The sequence below is a fragment of the Pteronotus mesoamericanus genome, unplaced genomic scaffold, assembly GCF_021234165.1.
Source record: "Pteronotus mesoamericanus isolate MK-2021 breed Mesoamerican mustached bat unplaced genomic scaffold, CSHL_Meso_final contig_101, whole genome shotgun sequence".
In the NCBI taxonomy this organism is placed as follows: Eukaryota; Metazoa; Chordata; class Mammalia; order Chiroptera; family Mormoopidae; genus Pteronotus; species Pteronotus mesoamericanus.
The window spans coordinates 12,468,794-12,486,838 of record NW_026555001.1 but is presented as its reverse complement, the minus strand read 5'-3'; the positions used below and the strand labels follow the sequence as shown (position 1 = coordinate 12,486,838).

At 52.6% G+C, this 18,045-nt stretch overlaps 1 protein-coding gene across 2 annotated transcripts in view; it reads right to left on the bottom strand.

The window, feature by feature from the left end:
• Nucleotides 1–18,045, bottom strand: part of GALNT14 (polypeptide N-acetylgalactosaminyltransferase 14) — a 188,873-nt gene that overhangs the window by 16,595 nt on the left and 154,233 nt on the right. For both annotated transcript variants that reach the window (XM_054566074.1, XM_054566082.1), the window contains exons 7-10: nt 13,477–13,564; nt 12,666–12,750; nt 11,433–11,536; nt 1,214–1,340 (exon numbers count right to left, since the gene is read on the bottom strand). In XM_054566074.1, the coding sequence (XP_054422049.1) occupies nt 1,214–1,340; nt 11,433–11,536; nt 12,666–12,750; nt 13,477–13,564 (404 nt within the window). The remainder of the gene's footprint in view (nt 1–1,213; nt 1,341–11,432; nt 11,537–12,665; nt 12,751–13,476; nt 13,565–18,045) is intronic.

Here is an 18,045-nt window from a genome sequence, read left to right as displayed (position 1 = left end):
CTGTGCAGGATGCCCACTGGCCAGGGTCCAGTCTCAAGGACAGTGGATGTCCTGGAGCCCCAGGTTCTGCCCCTTCACTCGCAGGCTGTCTCCATTCTGTGCCACAGCCACATTGCCTTCCCCTACCAGGTGTCAGCTCTTCTTTCCCTTTAAAAAGCCCAAGAGCCGAGGCAGCCTTACCTTTGTTCCCTGCTGCTCCTGCCTGCGGGAGTCTCGCTGCCCTGCCCTGCCCTGCCCTGGCCCACCGTGTGCCCACGAAAGGCGCTAACTTTCCTATGGCTTACGCCCACGCCTCCTGTGAGACTCTTGGGTCAGGGCGTGACTCATACCTGTTCATGTATGTGAAAAACTGAGGCTGGAAGAACAGGAGGAAAGTGACATCCCAAAGGAAGAAAGCCACCAAATGAGGTGCTTAGTCCTCCTTCTCCCCAAATGGACAAAAAAATAGGAAACAGTGGAAGAAATAGGCGAGTGAAACTTTCAAATGAGAGAAGACAACAGAATTAAGGAAAATGAGAGAAGATGCTAGAGGGGACAAAAGGGACTGTATTATATAGAAATTCATTTGAAAGGAGAGAAGAAAGGTTGAAAGAGAAGAAATCAGGCAAAGGAGGATGTAGGCAGAAGGAGAGAGCAGGAAAAGGCCCGCGTGCACCACTGGGTCACTGAGTCCCTGGTATCGGGTCCTTTCCCTGACAGGAGGTGAGTGCGCCCTAGGAGAGGAGTTGGGGTCGCAGGGCCCGCCCTGGCTGGACCCTTTCTGTGCACGGGCGAGGCCCTGGAGCAGCCACGGGCCTTGTACCCACTGTGCCTCCCCATTCCTGGATCTTCCCAAGGACCTTCACCCTGGTGACTCAGCCTGAACGTGGGAGCAGTACATCTTCAGAACTCAGGGGCCCAAAACGGTGGCCCTGCCCCGACCCCAAACACCACAAAATACCCAAACCTTGAGCCCTGCGGAATGGCACAGCCCAAGTAACTAAAGACCTCCAAGGCCACCTGTGGGGCCTTGTCAGCCTGGGGCTCCTGCCTAACGCTGGACGGCAGGCCTGACCTCCCTGCAGAGGTAGAGGCCTGGAGAGCGTGACACGTGGCTCCTGACCACCCAGGACACTCAGGCGACCTACCAGGGGACCTGAGGCAGCCACAGGCCGTCCCCAGGAAAGCCCTTGGCCACCGCAGCTCCCAGGGAGCCCCTGGGCCCTGCACTTACTTTATGTATGTGTTGGCGTTTCCATCTGGGAAAACGTATGGGTGCTTCTTCCGGAAGACGTGGCCCACTCGGCTGCAGGGGACGATTTCCAGGCTGCCCCCACACATCCACACTCGGAAGGAGATTTCTGCAAGAAAGCCAGGCCTCCCTTCACGGCCCTGCCTCTTGGACAAGGAGGGGGGCGGGGGGACACAGGATGGTAGTTTTGAGGCCCCAGGAAACACCAGGTCCCAGGAAGCAGTGAGCCCACTGCACTCAGCCTAGGGTGTGGGGTTAAGAGCTGGGCTCACAGCCAAACTGTGCACACTCCACAGGCTGGGCGATCTCAGTTTCCCCACCCACCAATGGGGATGATAATAGCTCACACCTGGGAGGGCGGTATGAGTTAATAGGGGAACAGTGGCCTGCAGAGAGGAGGAGCCTGTGTCTAAATCAGCCCCCAGAACACATTCAGGCAGCTGTGATGCCTTAGTCTGGAAAAGAGAAGGCTTGGGGCCACGAGAGTGCTGCTTTTGGACATGTGGAAGGTGTCAGTGTGGAAGACAGATTAAACTCCCTTGCAGGACTCTGGAGGGTTAGAACCAGGACTGAAGAGAATTTCCATTCGAAAATATGGAAGAATTGGCTGACAGTCAAGGTCGAGATAGAAGTGGCCGCCATGGAGTTAGGGAGTTTCACACTCTGGCGGGCCAGCGAACCACATGGCCAGGGTGCAACAGACAGGGCCAGTTCCAGGAGGCACCTCCCAATACCCAGACTAGTCCTACCACACTGCAGGGGCACCTGAATTGTAGCCCTCCCAGGAGGATGACTGAGAGCAGCCCTAGAACGTGCTCGAAGCCTCAAAGCTGTTGCTGGGTGTGCTGCACTGGCTGGGGATTTTGCACACATACCCATTTCTCCCTGGTTGGCTGCAGCCGCTGCTGCTGCAGGGACCTCAGGGAGTGGAGTTAGCAAGAGTAGGGTTGGGCTGGCCTGTACATTTCTCCCAGGGCCTGCTTACCGGCAGGATTGGAGCAGTGGCTCCGCCCCAGAAGGAAGCAGTAGCGTACCAGGGTGGGGGGGATGTACCTTATCAGTGCCATTGTTCAGAATTGCCAGTGCATAGTGATAATAAAAAGCAGAATAGCTGTTAGGCAGTTTTATTATTGCTTTTAACTTCTCTAGAAGTGCACCCCCTTGCCGACTGGTCCAGGACAGGCTGCCCCTTTGCACTCTCCTAGGTGGGCCATGAGTGGGAAAGCCAGCTTCCCAGCCCTAGCTTCTGCAGTCAAGCGCCAGTATGAGGAGGACAGGCGGGCTCAAAAAAACCCCAGGCTGTGGGTGACTGTCCCTGGGAGGTGCCATGTGGCAGCAGGCTGGGTGTCCAGGGGCAGGAATGAGGTTAGGAATATTCCAGTACCTTCCCACCACACAGGTTTCCTGGACCATCCAGAACTTTGCACCCCACCTCCCTCGGCCTCCTCTATGTCCCTCCTCCTTCCTGCTCTCTGTCTCCCTTCGTTCCAACAACCCAAGCTGGTACCTGGACCGCTTCTTTATCCTGATCTTCACATGTTCTCTCACTCACCAGTCCTCAGCCACCCTTGACCCCTACTTCATCCTGTGACGTATCCCTGGAAAAGCCAGAGTTGCAGGCAAGACTTCCCTGTCACCAACCCTACAGTTGTCACCTTCTCCACATCTGCCCAGGTACTGTCCCGGACAGGTTACAGCTCATTCCAGAAGCTCAGATTTCCCTCCGAGCGTGGACAACATGTACACTAGGATGAAGAAAGCCCTCATCAAGGTTGCTACCAAATAATAGCGGAAACATGGGGTGGGGGAGAAATGAGAGGAGCTTGGCTTTGGGGTCAGTGGCCCCAAGTCTGCAGTAACCTACTTGCATCATTCGTGGGGACACCTGGTTAACCTTGCCGAGGCTGGGTCTCCTCATTCATCAAAAGAAAATCATAAAAATACTCTACTGGATTGCTGCTGTATTCTGGCGAATAGAATTTTGAGAGTAACTGGAAGCTCTAGTGGGATGGAAAGATCAGCAGCGGTTATGAAGAGATGTCCCTCTGAAGCCGGTGTCTTTAATAAAAACATGGACACCGATGGCATCGACCACCTGTGCCACTTGTAACTTCCTTCTTCTGCCATAGGAGGCACTTGAAATTCATGGACTTAACATCTGAGATTTTTACTCTCCACCAAGGTCCCGGATGCATAGTGTTCCGGCGTTTGGTGGGGCACTGTTGGAATCGTGTGCCCCAAGCTGATGTTTGCAACAGACAAGGAACAATGAGTGTGCTTAGCTGACTGTCTACAGCCCCTCTCCACCTTGCAGAGGATGTGCTGAGCGGCTGAAGGGCGTGGTCCAGGGAACTACATTAGTACACATGTAAATCTAGTCTCTGGAGATGTCTCTCTTAACAGGCCTGAAGTCTACTGTGCTCCCATCAACTTGTCTTGTTCTTGTTCCTAAAAAGGAAAACGCACTAATCTCTCAAAACTAGAGATGGAAGCCTTGCTTACTAGATATAACCAGCAAATTTTATGCCAGCTTTCTTTAAAGTATGCGTATGTTTTGGTTATGGTCTCTTCCTTTCCATGTATTCAAATGAGACATATGTTCCCTCCTCATTTGCAAAGTAAATCCCTCCAACCTATGCCTCAGTCCCACCCCCTCACCCCAGTCTCCAAAGCCTGCTTCTTTCCCTGTGCTCACTTGGCCCAACACTTCGCTTTTTTCTGAATCTGCTGACCTCCTTCTCCTCTGCCACAGCCAGGCACAGGTCCCCACCTTAGAAAGTACCATACCTGATCCTGGTCCTTCTCCACATTCCCCCTGGTCTCCAGCACTTCTTCACTCCACGCTCTGCCTCTGAGTGTGTTCCTGACACTGGTTCCTCATCCTGATCACATGTTCATTTAACACTAAGGACTCACCTCCATCCTGCCACCCAGCTCTGTTCTGGGCTCCAGCACCAGCTTCCAGTGGCTGCCCGGTGCTCTGTCGAGGTGCACTGGACACCCTCAGACACAGTGTGCCTTCTGGCCTGTCAGCACCACCTACAGCCTGCCTCCTCTCCTCTACCTCTGAAGCCACGCTTCCTTTTCCTCATTTTCCTGTGTCCAGTGCTTTTGCCTAAAACTTCTGAGTATCTTAATTCTGCAAACATCACCCACGGGAGGAATACAACTCCTCCACTTACTTCTGGTTGGGCTTTCCTCTGTCCCTCCTTAGGTGGCAGCTTATTAGTCATCCAACAACCCCGCTCGTGGTTGTGCACGCTCTTATTTTATGATGCAGAAGCAGTTCTGATGGGGCAACTGATGGCAAGTGGCTGGGAACTGAAGCACATCCCCCCAACTCCAAAACTCATGCTCTTGCCTGATTCCATCCTCCCTCACTATCGAATACCTCCCATCAGCCAATGCAGCTGTGGATACAGAGACACTGACTTCAACATGCTCACAAACAAGAGAGACAGATTTATAACCAGTGGTCACACTTCTCCCTCATCCACTCATTCCCCCAATCCTGACGAATGTCTGCCTTAGATCCCCTTCAGGCTAGCTGGTGCCACCCAGGGGATTCTGTGGCCACAGGGGCGGGAGCGCTCCTCTCCCCGGGGGTCCAGACTGTCATAGAGAGTCGAGCTGAGCTGCTAGAGTCGGGGCTGTCCAGCCGAGGCAGCTTGGAGGGGTCAGGTTAGTGTGATGATTTACAGGTACCAGAGTGTGGGATATTTAAAACCTAGGGCACAGAGTGGCCCTTTATCTACTCCACTGTCTTCAAGATGAAGATGCCTGTCCTCACAGGACTGCAAGCCAGGCCCAGTGATTCACAGATCTCTGCTGGAGGCTTTGGGAAAGCCTTGTAATCCTGCAGCCCCAGGCAGAGGGGGCTTGGACCTCAGCATGTGTCCTTCGTATGCAAAGCCTAGACCCTCAGTCTCCACGTCTTCTAGCCCTGCAAAGTCACCCCTTTCCTATGTGAAGGAAGATGAAGTAAAAAGACAACATGGCGGGGGCGGGGGGGGGAGACAATGCAGGGAGTTTGTAGGGGGTTGTCACTGAGTAACCAGCATAATCTCCCTCGTGATGAATGTCACACAGGGTCAAATCTGCTGTGAATTCCAGGTGGGAGATGTGTAATTATTCCATCCTCAATGGGGACAGCGTTATCTTATTTTTTTAAGCTTCCTTTAACCTTGCGTTTAACTTAATTCTTTAAACTTTAAGATAATATTTGAGAGCAAATTGCCCTCCTCACTCTCCATTCTTACTTGTTTCTATCTCATCAATCCATCCGTCATTTTACCAGTGCTCATGGACCCCCTTCTCTTCACCAGAACCAGCGTCTGCCTGACAAATCCATGATGGCAAACAGGAATTCAGGGGAAAAGGGACAGCTTTCTCCCTAGGCACTAAGCCACACCTATTCCTGTGTCGCTCCTAGTCAAAGTTCTAATTTCATTTTATAGCCTGGTTTCTAAGCAAAGGCAAAAAAAGCATTAGACATGGGCTCCACCGCGTGCAGCAGGCTGTTTTGAATGAAGCCACATCTACTGGACATTCAGTAGAATTATCCAGCCCACCTTTGGCAGCTGAAACCAACTGAGAACAAAGGGAGCAGGGTGGGCAGTGTCAGGCAAAAGGAGACACGCACCTGGCTATTTTTACTCATAAGGCCACACATATAAATGTGGGCACAGGACCTTTCCATTCAATCATCTTTACATTCTCAGGGCCTCCTGGGCCAGAAATCCCTATTATTATTTTTTAATGAACACACAGACTTGAGTAGAGATTATCTAATTGGCCTACAAAAGGCAGCCTTGAATCTTTGAGCAAAGCTGCTTCACGCCGTCTGGGACAGTTCCAGCTGAGCCTGGGCCTCAGTCACACCACGGCCAAGGGCCATGCAACGGCAAAGGCCACGGCAGCACCCTTTATGTTTCCCTATTCCCAGCGGAGAAGAATGGCCTCTAGGGAATCTCGCCCGGGCACGGGGCTTTAGCAAGCAGCCCAGGCAAGGAACAAAGCAGAGGCCTGCTTTCACTTTGCTCTCCACCTTGGGGGAAAAATGACTTTTCATCACACTCAGGTGTCCTCAGACAGGGCCGTTTCCCTCACCTTGGCCCACTGAGCATGGAAAGAATGAGGCTGAAAGAAAGCTGGAGGGACGGGCCGCTGCAGCAGGCCTGACACGTGCTCCCTGAACACACGTGGCCCGCACGGAGCTGGAAGGGGAAGCAGAGGTACATCTTTACAGCAGCCCTGGGATACGGTGGTGTGGCCTTTTTCTATTGCTGCTGTAACAAGCTACCACACTAGTCTAATGTGTGGCTTTGGCTGGGCCTCTGCTGAGAGCCTCCCAAGGCCAAATTCAAGGTGTCTGCAGGACCCTGTTCCTTTCCTGGGGCCCTCAAGAAGAATCTGCCTTCAAGTTCCTCAGGTTGTTTGCAAAACTCAGTTCCTGTGGTTGTGGGGCGGGGCGGGGGGGGGGGTCCCTTTTCCTTGCTGGCTGTAGGCCAGGAGCCTCTCTGCGTTCACGCTGTCCCCTCCATCTTTAAACCAGCAGTGGCCAAATCCGCCCTTCAGGCTGCCAGTGTCTCTGACTTCTTCTGTTCCATCTCTTCTGCCTCCAGCTGAAGAAAGTTCTCTGCTTTTAAGGGCTCATGTGTTTAGACTGGCCCCCCTCTGGATGATCCAGGGTCATCTCCCATCTTCACGGTCAATAGCCTTGATTACATCTGCAAAGTCCCTTTTGTTGTGTTCTCCTTGACTAAGCTTTAGTCTGGCTCCTTGATCAAGCTTTAGTCAGCTCTCTTCTCCGTGAGGCCTTGACCTTGGCTCCGTCCTTCTTGAGCCTTCAGTCCCCAGGTGTAGCAAGAATCCCACTAATCCAGTTGAGAGAGAATCCCCCACCCTCAGGTTCCCTTTTAGTAATTTCTATCCATTGACCCTTGCCTCGCCCCCTGGCTTCCAGTCCCCACTTGCTCTCATTGTCTTCAAAATCGAGCCCCATCTCCCTCCCCTATTGCGACAATCTTGCCACCTACTGTGATAGCCCTGAATAACGTCTTCCTAACCATCTTAACAAGCCTCAGAGTAATTTTTTCTTTAACACAGGGACGAGGGGGTGGATATCTTTTGGGGGAGGCCACCCTCCCTACCCCAGAAAACACTGTCTTCAGTTTAAAGACTTGGAAAGAGGCACGGTGAAGTAAAGTAACTATTTCAAGGACTCACAGCCCATTAACAACTACAGGATTCAAACTCAGGCCCGTCTGATTGGGTAGCCCATGTCCATACACACGCGGGTGTGCGCGCCCCGCCTGACATAGCCTGACGTCCTGGACTGCATCTAGGGATGGGGGTGCTGGTAGCTCCTTTTGGGGCCTCACCTCGTTTCTTTCCATATTTGCTGGTTTAGGAATCCCCCATTCTAAATCCAGGCACCCCATGTGCAAGCTTCACAGATGTGCTAAGGCCTCTTTTTTTTTAGAAATGTGCACACACCCCCTATTCTCTCTCTCTCCCTCCCTCTCTCTCTCTCTCTCTCTTCTCACTGGGCAATAGCTTCCTTTGATCTCTACAGACCAAAAGCTAAGAGTGAGATGCAGCTGGAAGGGAGTAGATGTATCAGATATATTAGGTGTCCTGTGTTATGCAAATCAGACTTAAAGTGTGCAATTTTAATGCAAAACAACTTCTGGGGGAATAAAAAGGCTAAAAGCCACATTTCCTTCCATAAAGCCTGCCCCTATGCTAAACTGCAGACATAATTATCAAAACTATTCAGCTCCTGTTAGAAACACTGTGAGAATAAGGCGCAGGAGGCTCAGGCTGGGGGAGTGCTTGGGGGTCAGCTTTCCGGTGGCCGCTGAGGCTGCTTCCTACAGATGGAAGCGAGATGGGGCGGGCAGGGGCAGCAAGCCGCTCAGGACCCTGGTAGCCACCCCGGCCAGAGCCATTTGCAATAACCTCATGGATTTTTGTGCTGTGAAATACAGTCAATGCAACCTAGGCCAACACATCAGGGACACCCAGAAATCCCATTTCTTGGAAAGGAAACACACCTGCACCTGCTGCTGTTATTCTTCTCCATGGGCTCCGTTTAAGGCAATGAGACTGACATGGAGCCTCATTGTCTGGACGTGTGTTCACCTTCCCACCCTGACTCCCCGTCCCAGTGTCTCGATTTTGAACACAGAGTAGTTCCCACCATTCCAGGCCTTGAGGACGAGAAGCTGGATGAAGGTTCTTGCCTTTGTTCCAGGTTTAGTAGGAGGCAGGGCGGTGGGCACAGAGGAATAAACACACTACATGAGGGCTCAGTGCCAGGGTGGAGAGGAGAGCTGGGTGCTAGGGGCACAGAAAGAGGGAGGGGCGGGCGATAGAGCAGGCAGCGAAGGTGCCCGCGCCCTGGGGCAGGCAGTCCCAGAGCTGTGTTCCTCACTCCGCTTGGTGGAGAAACAGGGCTAGGTTGTTGGAGTGTAGGCACGTCAAGGCACAGCCTCTGGACTGAAGGCTGGAGGGGTGGGCAAGGCTAAGGAGGGACCCAGCTGAGGAGCGTGGGCCTCGTCCTTGAGACAAGCAGCAGCCACTTGGTGGCTGCCAGGCCTGAGAGGGTGGGAGAGACCTGCATTTCAGAGACAGCCCTTTGGTAGGAGTGAGGCAGAATGGTTTTGAGGGGAGAAGCCTAAAGGTGGGGGATCATTCAAGAGAGTGTTGGGGATGAAGAGAGGGCAATGGACGTGAGCTGGGACTTGGTGATGGTGAGCTGGGGTGTGGGGAGGCCTCTCTCTCCACACCCTGGTGTGGGACCTGCTTGGGACACGCGGTCTCCGCCACCCCTCGGCACCGTGTTTCCTTTGCAGCCGAAGCATCGGTCTCCAGCCCCATCGCACCCCTGCTCATCACCCCATCCCGCACGGGCTCTTCTAAACTGCCACCTCCACATACTCAGGTGCCTAGCTATCCTCACCCGCAGAACTGATGCTGTTCACGTGCTGTATCCCCCACGGAACGAGCCCTGCATTTCCTGGCATATAAAATGCTAAGAGAAAGAAATGCGAGTGCTGGGAACTGCCTGAAACATTGCAGAACGTTCGGATGGGGGAAAACCAAGTGCTCCCCGTGATAGCTGTCTGCGGTGCTTTTTCTGGGGCTTAAAAATGCGGTGATGGATTATAAAATGTGTTTCCCACGGCTATGCAGAAGTCCCTCCCTACTTCCCTGTTCAAACCCGCACTAGGTAATGCAACCGACTCGGAAGCCAATTAGATGAGACTGCCACTTGATTGGAGCAGATGTGTGTCAACATCGCTATACAGAGAAGGTCCTGGTCGGTGGGACCAGATGTGCCATCATTAAGAATAATGTGTTCTCTGAGCCCCAGTGGGGCTGCCCCGTGGAAGAAGGAACATACACACTTTGTAGGGTTGCGGAGGGCACAACAAGCCCTGACACACAAAAGCTGGAGGGAGATGGGCTTCAACCTAGAAGAATTTTCTAACACTTCAACGCAACATTCTCAGCAACAGGACATACTGAATTGTGAAGCAGCGAATACATCACCATAAGTAGCATCTGAGCAGAGATCGGATGACTGCTGTCTGTCAAAACTATTGCAGAAAGAGTTCAGTTGGTGGCTGGAAAGGCTAGAGCACTTCGCTAAGGAGCTGTGATCATCAGGACATTGACTGGCTCTGTCCCAGAAAAGAGAAATCTCGTCCCCATTGACAACGCCAAGGGCGGACCTGGCTCCATGTCTTCCTGGGCCTGTGCAGGCAGCTCTGACCCCAAACCCACACCAAAGACCCCCTCACATTTCAGGGCTGGGTCCAAGAAGGGGAGTCTGGCTGGTGGGTGTTGGGGTTTTCTGCTTTGTTTGCCAAGCTGCCCATCCGGGCCCCGCATGGCAGGAGACTGGCTTTTCTGATGGATTTCCCTACACTGCCCAGTTTGGGAGAACAGATGCTACGGGTCAGGCCAGCAGCCATAAATTTCTGGGAAATAATTCTTAGTGACTGAGGAAGAAAGTCGTAAAACACTCTGGAGGCAGGGACAGGAGAAAACAATGGCAGAGAACGATGCCCTGGACTACTGCTAAATGCCAGATGATCCCCATGGATCACTGTCCTGGCCCGCACCCCTGCTCAGGGAGCCCGTGCCAAATACAATACCCGGTGCACAGAGAGGAGACGGGGCCCCAGCATTTGGGGACTCTTCCTCTTCTTTTACTGTGGTTTATTCAACAGAGTTACCAAAGTCTCTTTCACGGCAGACACTATACTAAGTACTTGAGATAGTTGTGAACACAAGAGACCCAAATGCCTGCCCTTGTGCAGGTAATATTCTAGTCAGCTGCTGGAGAGAGGGAGGGAGGGAGGGAGGGAGGGAGGGAGGGAGGGAGGGAAGGAAGGAAGGAAGGAAGGAAGGAAGGAAGGAAGGAAGGAAGGAAGGAAAGGTCAGGGAGGAAGGAAAACATTTTTTTGTGCCCGTGTGGTGCCCAGAGTTTTACAGACTCACCTCAATGGATTGATTTTCACAATGACCCCAAGAAGAATCCCCACATTATGCTTTAAATACACAAGGAAACTGGAGGGTCACTCAGTGTCATCAGCCAGGTGGAATAGGTCTCTTACTGCTCCTTCTGCAAACCACAGCCCTGCACATCTGGCTGCACCTGACCCTCTGTTTGCATAGTTTGGGAACCTGTAACCCAGCCCCTCCACCCCTGCTGAAAGATAAGGACACGATGCCCCCAGAGTTTCTGGAGCAGTCCTGCCAGGCCCTCCTCATTAACCCAGGGCTGAGTGCTCTGTGCCTAGAGCAGCCAACAGATGTGACCCAGATGTTTCCAGTGTCACTGTCAATCCTGCTCTTCATTCTCTTTATCTCCAGTCTCATTGCGACTCCATACTCTCAAGTTCTGTGTTCGTAGCTCACGCCTGCCTCTGGTGTTCTTCCTTGGTCTTCCTGGCTTTTGCATGTCAATTTCCCCCTAAAGGGCTGCCTGGTTCTCAGCATCCATTTGGCCCCATGGAGCAATTCCCTGGGTGCCCCCCCTCCCAGCAGCTGCTCCTCCGGTGCCCCACCTGGCCTTCCCCCCCAGGAGTGACTTGTTCCCATCCCCTGGCCCTCCTCCCAGGCACACGTGCGTGGTCCAAGGACCGATTCCCGACCGCAGCTCCAGGACGCAGAGAGAGCAACTCACCAAAGTTCTCCCCACCCCAGATGTCCATGTCCGTGTCGTATTTCCCCAGGTAGTCGAACCAGGATTTGTCCATCACGAAGAGCCCTCCAGCTATGATTGGAGTCCTGTGCAGAGGGAAGGGGAAGAGGGAGGACCAGTGATGGGAGGGGGATCACGGCCACCTTTTTCTGCCCCAGCCGTCCGGAACTCGGGGCCAATTTCTCACCATTTCTGCTCCTCTTCAGGGAGAGGCCAGCACATTTTCCAACTTACCTAAAACACGAACATGCTCCTGGGGTTTTTCCTTTCATTAGAAATCTCCTCACCTTGCAGACAGTCTACCACACCTCCCCTGGGGGACCAAGACTCGCTTAGACACTGGCCTCCCCCACCAGGCCCTGCCCAGCGTCGCTCTCCTGGGAGCTCACTCTTGGGGAGAGGAGTAGTGGACCACTGACCAGGCAGAGGACAAAGGCTGAGGCAGCGCCTGTCAACAACACATCCATTTCTTAAGACTGAGCTCCTCTCTCTTTTTTCCCCTCTTTACCCCTGTGTTATGGGTTATGTTCCCTTAAAAAAACATTGGGGTCCTAACCCCCAAGTACCTCAGAATGTGACCTTATTTGAACAGAGGGTCTTTATGGAGCTAAGCAGCTTAAAATGAAGGACTTAGGGTGGTCACAATGGGGCCTGGCAGAGAGACTGGAGATCAGGACGAAGCCACGCAGAGCAGGGCAGAAGCAGCCCAGGGGCAACGCCACTGTCAGGCTCTCGCACAGAGCAGAGCAGATGTGCTTGGTCATAAGCAGCAGTGGCCATGCCCTGATATCAGCCTCCACTCACTGCAATGGCTGCCTCGACCTCGAGGGCTAAATCCTGACATCCAAGACCTGGGAGCTCTGCTCCTGACCCCAAGGGACCTTTTCTCCTGTCAGAGGCTCAGATGGGACCATTTGGGATCCTCCCATGTTTAGCAGGATGCACGAGTACAGGATGACATGTTTGTGTGTGAACAACACTGGGCAACTCCCCAGCACAGGTCTCCACTGGGCCCTGAGCCCTTTAATAGAAGTTTCCATGAGGATAGAAACCTCCTAAAATGAAGGCAAAAGTGGTGCTGGTCTGGCTAAGGGCTCTCTTGGTCTCTGACCAATCTTTTGAGCATCTAATGTTGCACACCTCCCTATACCATGTGACGGGGGGAAGGACCAAGTAGGAATGAATCAGCCTCCACCAACCCTTGCCCTGACTTACCTAATGGGCTCAGCGGGGTCCAGGCGCCGAGCCTTCTGTTCTGGAGAGAGCTGCTCCCATTGGAAGTGGAGGCTCCAGTCAAACCCTAAAACATAGCACCCACGGGGCTGATTTGGTCTCTCGGGTGTGCCTGCAAAGCTTGCTCATTCTGTCCCTGTTCTAGAAGTTTGGGAATGTACCCAGTTTCCTGGGGAAGCCCATCCCAGGGATAACAAGTCTCACCCTGGCTGCCCACAGCTCCCTTCTCTTTCTCTACCTCCTCCTGCCTCTCTGCACCTTCTCAGCTGGCTGCAGTTAGGAATAACTGCAGGTAGAGAATAAAGAGACACAAGTGACAGGGCCCAAGGGGGACAGTATGGACAGTTATGGAATGTGGCCCTTGGCCAGGAGCCTCAAGAAGGTAGAAGCAGGAGGTCTGGAGGGGCTGAATCATCCAAAGTTGGTCTTGGGGTGGGGGCCTGCGGAGAAAGCTGTGGGGGGCCTTGAGGAGAGGGCAGTGCCCAGTGCTGAGGTGCCAGAGCAGCTCAGGCCCCACGTAGCCAGGGGGCCTTGCTACCCTCACTGTCAGGCCCTGGAGTGAGCCCAGTGCTAGAGCCGAGCTCTGGGGGCTGGGAGCGACCTGGCCCTTCCCTGGACCCTCCATTCAGTCCCAGTGGTGAGGGCCACATTGGAGCTACGGGCATTACAGGATGCAAGGTCAGACGTTTCAGACAAACCACTAGGAGGAAAGTTGTCCTCACTTTTCCCCTTGACAGCAATGACTAGGAGGAAAAGGAAAGTCCTTCTGGGTAGAAGGCGCTAGCCCACTCACCCCCTCGGAGCTCCGCGGCCGACTCGATGTAGCTGAAGGTGTCCAGGTTGATGATATCGATCACAGGGCACACCACCCGCCTGTTGTCCTGTCAACAGCAGACCCCGGCTCAGTGTGCGGTATGGCAGGAATTGGGGAGCTCCATAGGGTCTCCCCCCAGTAGTGCCAGAGACAGGTTTTGGGGTCTCGACCATTTTTCTCCCTGTGTCTCAATTTTCTCATCCAAAAAATGGGCCATTGGACACTGTGATCTCTCTAGTTCCAATGTCAAAAATGCTAAGAGCCTTTCCCTGATGCCCGGCACAGCGGCCATCTAAGCGTGGTGGAGACCAGGGGAGGCTGGCTGCAGAGTCCTGCTCACTGAGAAGGGGGCACCGGGGGGCGGGGGTGGAGCTCCAGAAGCCTTTCACCCTCAGGGGATGCTCCTCTGGGAAGGCGACCCCAAGCCTGCAGTCCCAAGAAGCAAAGCCACTCACCCACAGTGGGAACCTCTTGGACTTTCTAGATACTTTCATTCTATGCTTCTGTTTCTAGGCAAGTTGATGAATAGTGTTTCCAGAGACCCCTGCCTACCTCCGTGACTTGTGGCTTGCCACCTGTGGTACTCACAGATCTCTACCTCCTGCCCTGGCCACCCTCCTCGCCACCAGACTCAGATCCAGGACGCCAGGAGCCACGCCATGTGGATTTCACACAGCCTTTCAGTGGCGGCTTCGTCGTCATCTCCCCAAATGTGCTCCTTCCTCTCAGTTCCCTATTTCTGTTCACAGAGCCATCACATATCCCACTTCTTCCCCAGCACTAAATTAAGAAGTTTCATCTCTGCCCATCAATCAAAACTGCTAATTGGAATGAATCCTGCCTCTCCTTGAGCGCCTCACACCTACGATGGACCCCCAGCCTCGCCCCGCCCCCACACCCCCACCACCCTTTCCCTTTCAGGCTACAGGTGGCGGACAAAGTTGTCTCTCTGATATGCAAATCTCACTCTGCAGCTCCACAGCTAAAGACTTGAGTCCCCTCCAAGATAAGATTCCAACTCCTTAGCTGGCATCCACGACCATCAAAAACAGGCCTGTATCTAGCTTTCCAGCCTTATTCTTGCTAGTCCCCCCAGGCCGCCCTGTGTATAGGCATCCAAGTCTTCCGGGGGACATTTTCAAAATCTACAAGAGAAATTCATCACCTCCTGGGGGCCGCCCAGGCATTACATACATGTTTTTTTAATGTTCCCTAATTCTGAGTGAACGTCTCCATGCCTGGTGTGCAGGAGGGGAAGCTGGACTCCCATGGGCAGCGTGTGCCAGATGTGAGCACGGAGAGCTGAGAGCTAAATATACAGAATCCAGCGGCGGCGGAGGACCAGGCGGGACCACGTCTCCAATCCTCTGCACCCACCACCCCTGGTCGGCCCAGGTGGGAACCTCCGTTTCTCCTTGCAGCCATTTAATTTCCTGGTCCAATCTTCCCTCCAAATGAGTCTGTCTTCTCATTTTAAGCTCAGACTCACCAAGTGCCTGCTTTTACGTTCACAGATTTAATTTGGCCCTCAGCTTCCATGTGTGACTCATCCTGACAGTGACAAGGAGCCTCCGCAGCCAATTGGCCCATGTGGGTAAAAAATGCTCATTTTCAATGCATTGCTTTCACCTCTGGGATGTGCACAGATGCTTCCTTCATGGTCAACACAGCTGCCACAGTTCTCTGGGGCTCCTCGCAGGCCGCTGTCGCAGGCATCGGTGTGTATGCACACGCTATATACACACACACTGCCGTCCATTCCAACATCTACACACAGACTCACCCCTGAAGACATTCTTGTGACTTGACTTCTGAAATGTTCTCAGGAATTCAGAGACTGACTGGACTCTGTGGGCTAACAAAATCCTCATTTTTCTTTTGTTTGCCGAGTTTTGGGGATTCTGCAGCTTCACTAAGTCCTATATACACCCTTGTGCAGTAAAGGATTAACCTTACCCAAAAATACGTTTGACCCTTGCCTAGCTCCTTTGAGGGAACTTCTAAGCCCTTGAAATGTCCCACCTTTAAGAATATCTCTATTTGCTAGGAGCCTTGGGCTGCACCAGATAGTCTATGCTAACAGCGTGAGTTAGGATGAGGGCCTTGGCCATGTGATGCCACCTCAACTTGACCTCTGGAGGTACATGGACACCATGGGGGTGATTAGCCATGTCTATGCAATGGCAATAAAAACCCTGGACACCAAGGCTCCGGTGGTCTTCCCTGTTTTGCAATTCTCTGCGTGTTGCCACATGTCTGTGCCGGGACGAGTGAGCGCTATCTGTACACCACCATTGGGACAGGACACCTAGAAATGTGTGCCTGGAACTCTCCCCATGTACCTTCCCGTTGCTAATATGAATCTGTATCCTTTCACTGTAATAAACAGTAACCATGATTGCAATAGCTTTGTTAAGTTTCAAGTCTTTCTAGTGAATTATTGAACCTGAGGGTAGTTTTACAGACACCCAAACTGCAATCTGGTTGTTTAAAAAAACCTGTCTTCAATATCTGGAAATTGAAATGCAACATAAAATGCAGATTTCTTACCTCATCCATAGGCTTCCCCAGAAGCCAGCCATGGGGCTCTCCAGGGCTGTGGCAAGCTCTAGTTAAGTCTCCCTATAGGTTCTGAGGGGTTTTGTCCTATTATTCCTGACACATTTCAATCATGGCATCTGCTTGGAGTCACAGAGACCAGATAGGCAATGAGAGATGTTTGTGGCTAAGTGCTGAGTGGAGCCATGACCTTGAGGAGGGGCTGCAGGAGACTTTACGAATGACCCATCGAAGCCAGGACAGAACCTCTCTGAGTCACCCTGGGAGGGGGGTTAGTATCCCTCAGTCCCAGCCTGGAGCCTGGTGGGCAGGTGTTCGATTGATGTTGGCTGAAAGAGGCCATCTATTATTTCCTGCTAAAGGCACTGTGTCAATGGCTGGCAGCAAAGCAGGCAGATCAATTAGAGCTGAGCAAGATGGCCTCTCCCCCTGCAGGCTCAGGGATGGAGGGACTCTCTGTAAAGATACCCATGTACATCACAGATCCCCATCTGTGTGCCCCAGAAGGCTACATCTTTAAGGCTAGGTTCCACGGATAAGCCAAGCAGGCAGCTGGTGGAATCCTCAGCAGACCCAGAACTGCGTTCTGACCCAAGCCCCACCCCTCCACTGGGAGCCAATGGCCAGCGATCACCCCTGCAGTCCTGCCTCTCATTTCTCTACCCACTCATATAATTAAAATCACACTGTGGATGGGCAATCAAAAAACTCCCAGAGACTTCCATTCCTTCATTTCACCAACCAGCGTTACTGAGCACCTACTGTGGTTTAGGATTTGTGGCAGGTAGAAGGATGAGTATGACCTCACATGATCTAGGGAAGGTGGTGGACAGGTGAGGAGTTCTATGATGAGGTCTCTAAGCTATCCTGGAGGGAGGGGCGGGAGACTGGAGGGGGCCATCGGGAGGTAATGTTGTGCCAGGAGACCTGGGTTCCTATTTGGGCTCTACCATCTAAAATACACATGACCTGAAGCAAGTCAGCACACAGTGGGGCACTCTGTTTCTTCATTTATGAAGGGAGAACAAATTAGTATTTGCAAAACTGTCCTGCCTTCCCACCAGGGTTTTTGGAATAATTGAGGGTTTGAAGCATATGTAAGCCATTGTTTATATACATTTACCAAACGCTACAGGATTGAAATTTCTTAAAAATATCTTTTTCTAGTAAAAAAAAATATGTAGATAAGGAAGGGGAAAAAGAAGCCTATGTTTAAAAAAAAAAGAAAAGCAACTTGGTGCTTGTTTCAAGCATCATCATGTAATTGAAGGGGAGAGAAGGGAAATCGAGATTTTTCCATGTGGAAAACACCAGCTGAGGACCGATTCTGACAGCTCGAGCCCAGCCTCTTTCTTATCTCTTTTCTATTTTTGAAAATCCCAAATCCCAATTACAGCTTAAAATTTCCACTTCCCTTCAAAAGATCAAATCGCATTTTACTGAGACAAGACACATACGAAGACTCGTAGAAATGCAGGCTGGCACTCACCCACACTCTTTATCCTGAAAGGGATGTCCCAGTGGAACCATTCAGTCACCGGGAGTCAGGGCCTGGTGACAACCTCTGCAGGAGCTGAGCAAGGGCCACTGGCTGGGGTCTGTCTGACCAGCCCTCTGCTACAAAAGCTTTAGCTCGGACAGTGGTGAGAACCAGGATCTTTGCCTGGGAGGCCGAGCTCAATCTCAGGGCCCAATGACTCCCAGAGGAGGAGCCCTGGGCAGCAGGCAACACTCATGGGCAGGAGGAGGCGATGAAGGCTTCCCCTGCCTGCAGATAAGGCTGGCCGCCTGTTTTCCAGACAGGGCTTCTGAGACGGACTCAGGCCCCGGAATGAAAAGGGCCTGGCAGGCACATTAAGACTGTCTGAAGGAGGCAAAGCCCCCTAACACATCCTGCAGGGACATGGCAGCCGGAGGGATCCTATAGGTCAAACACCAAGTTACCACATGGCCCAGCAACCCCACTCCTTGGTATGTACCCCCCAAATT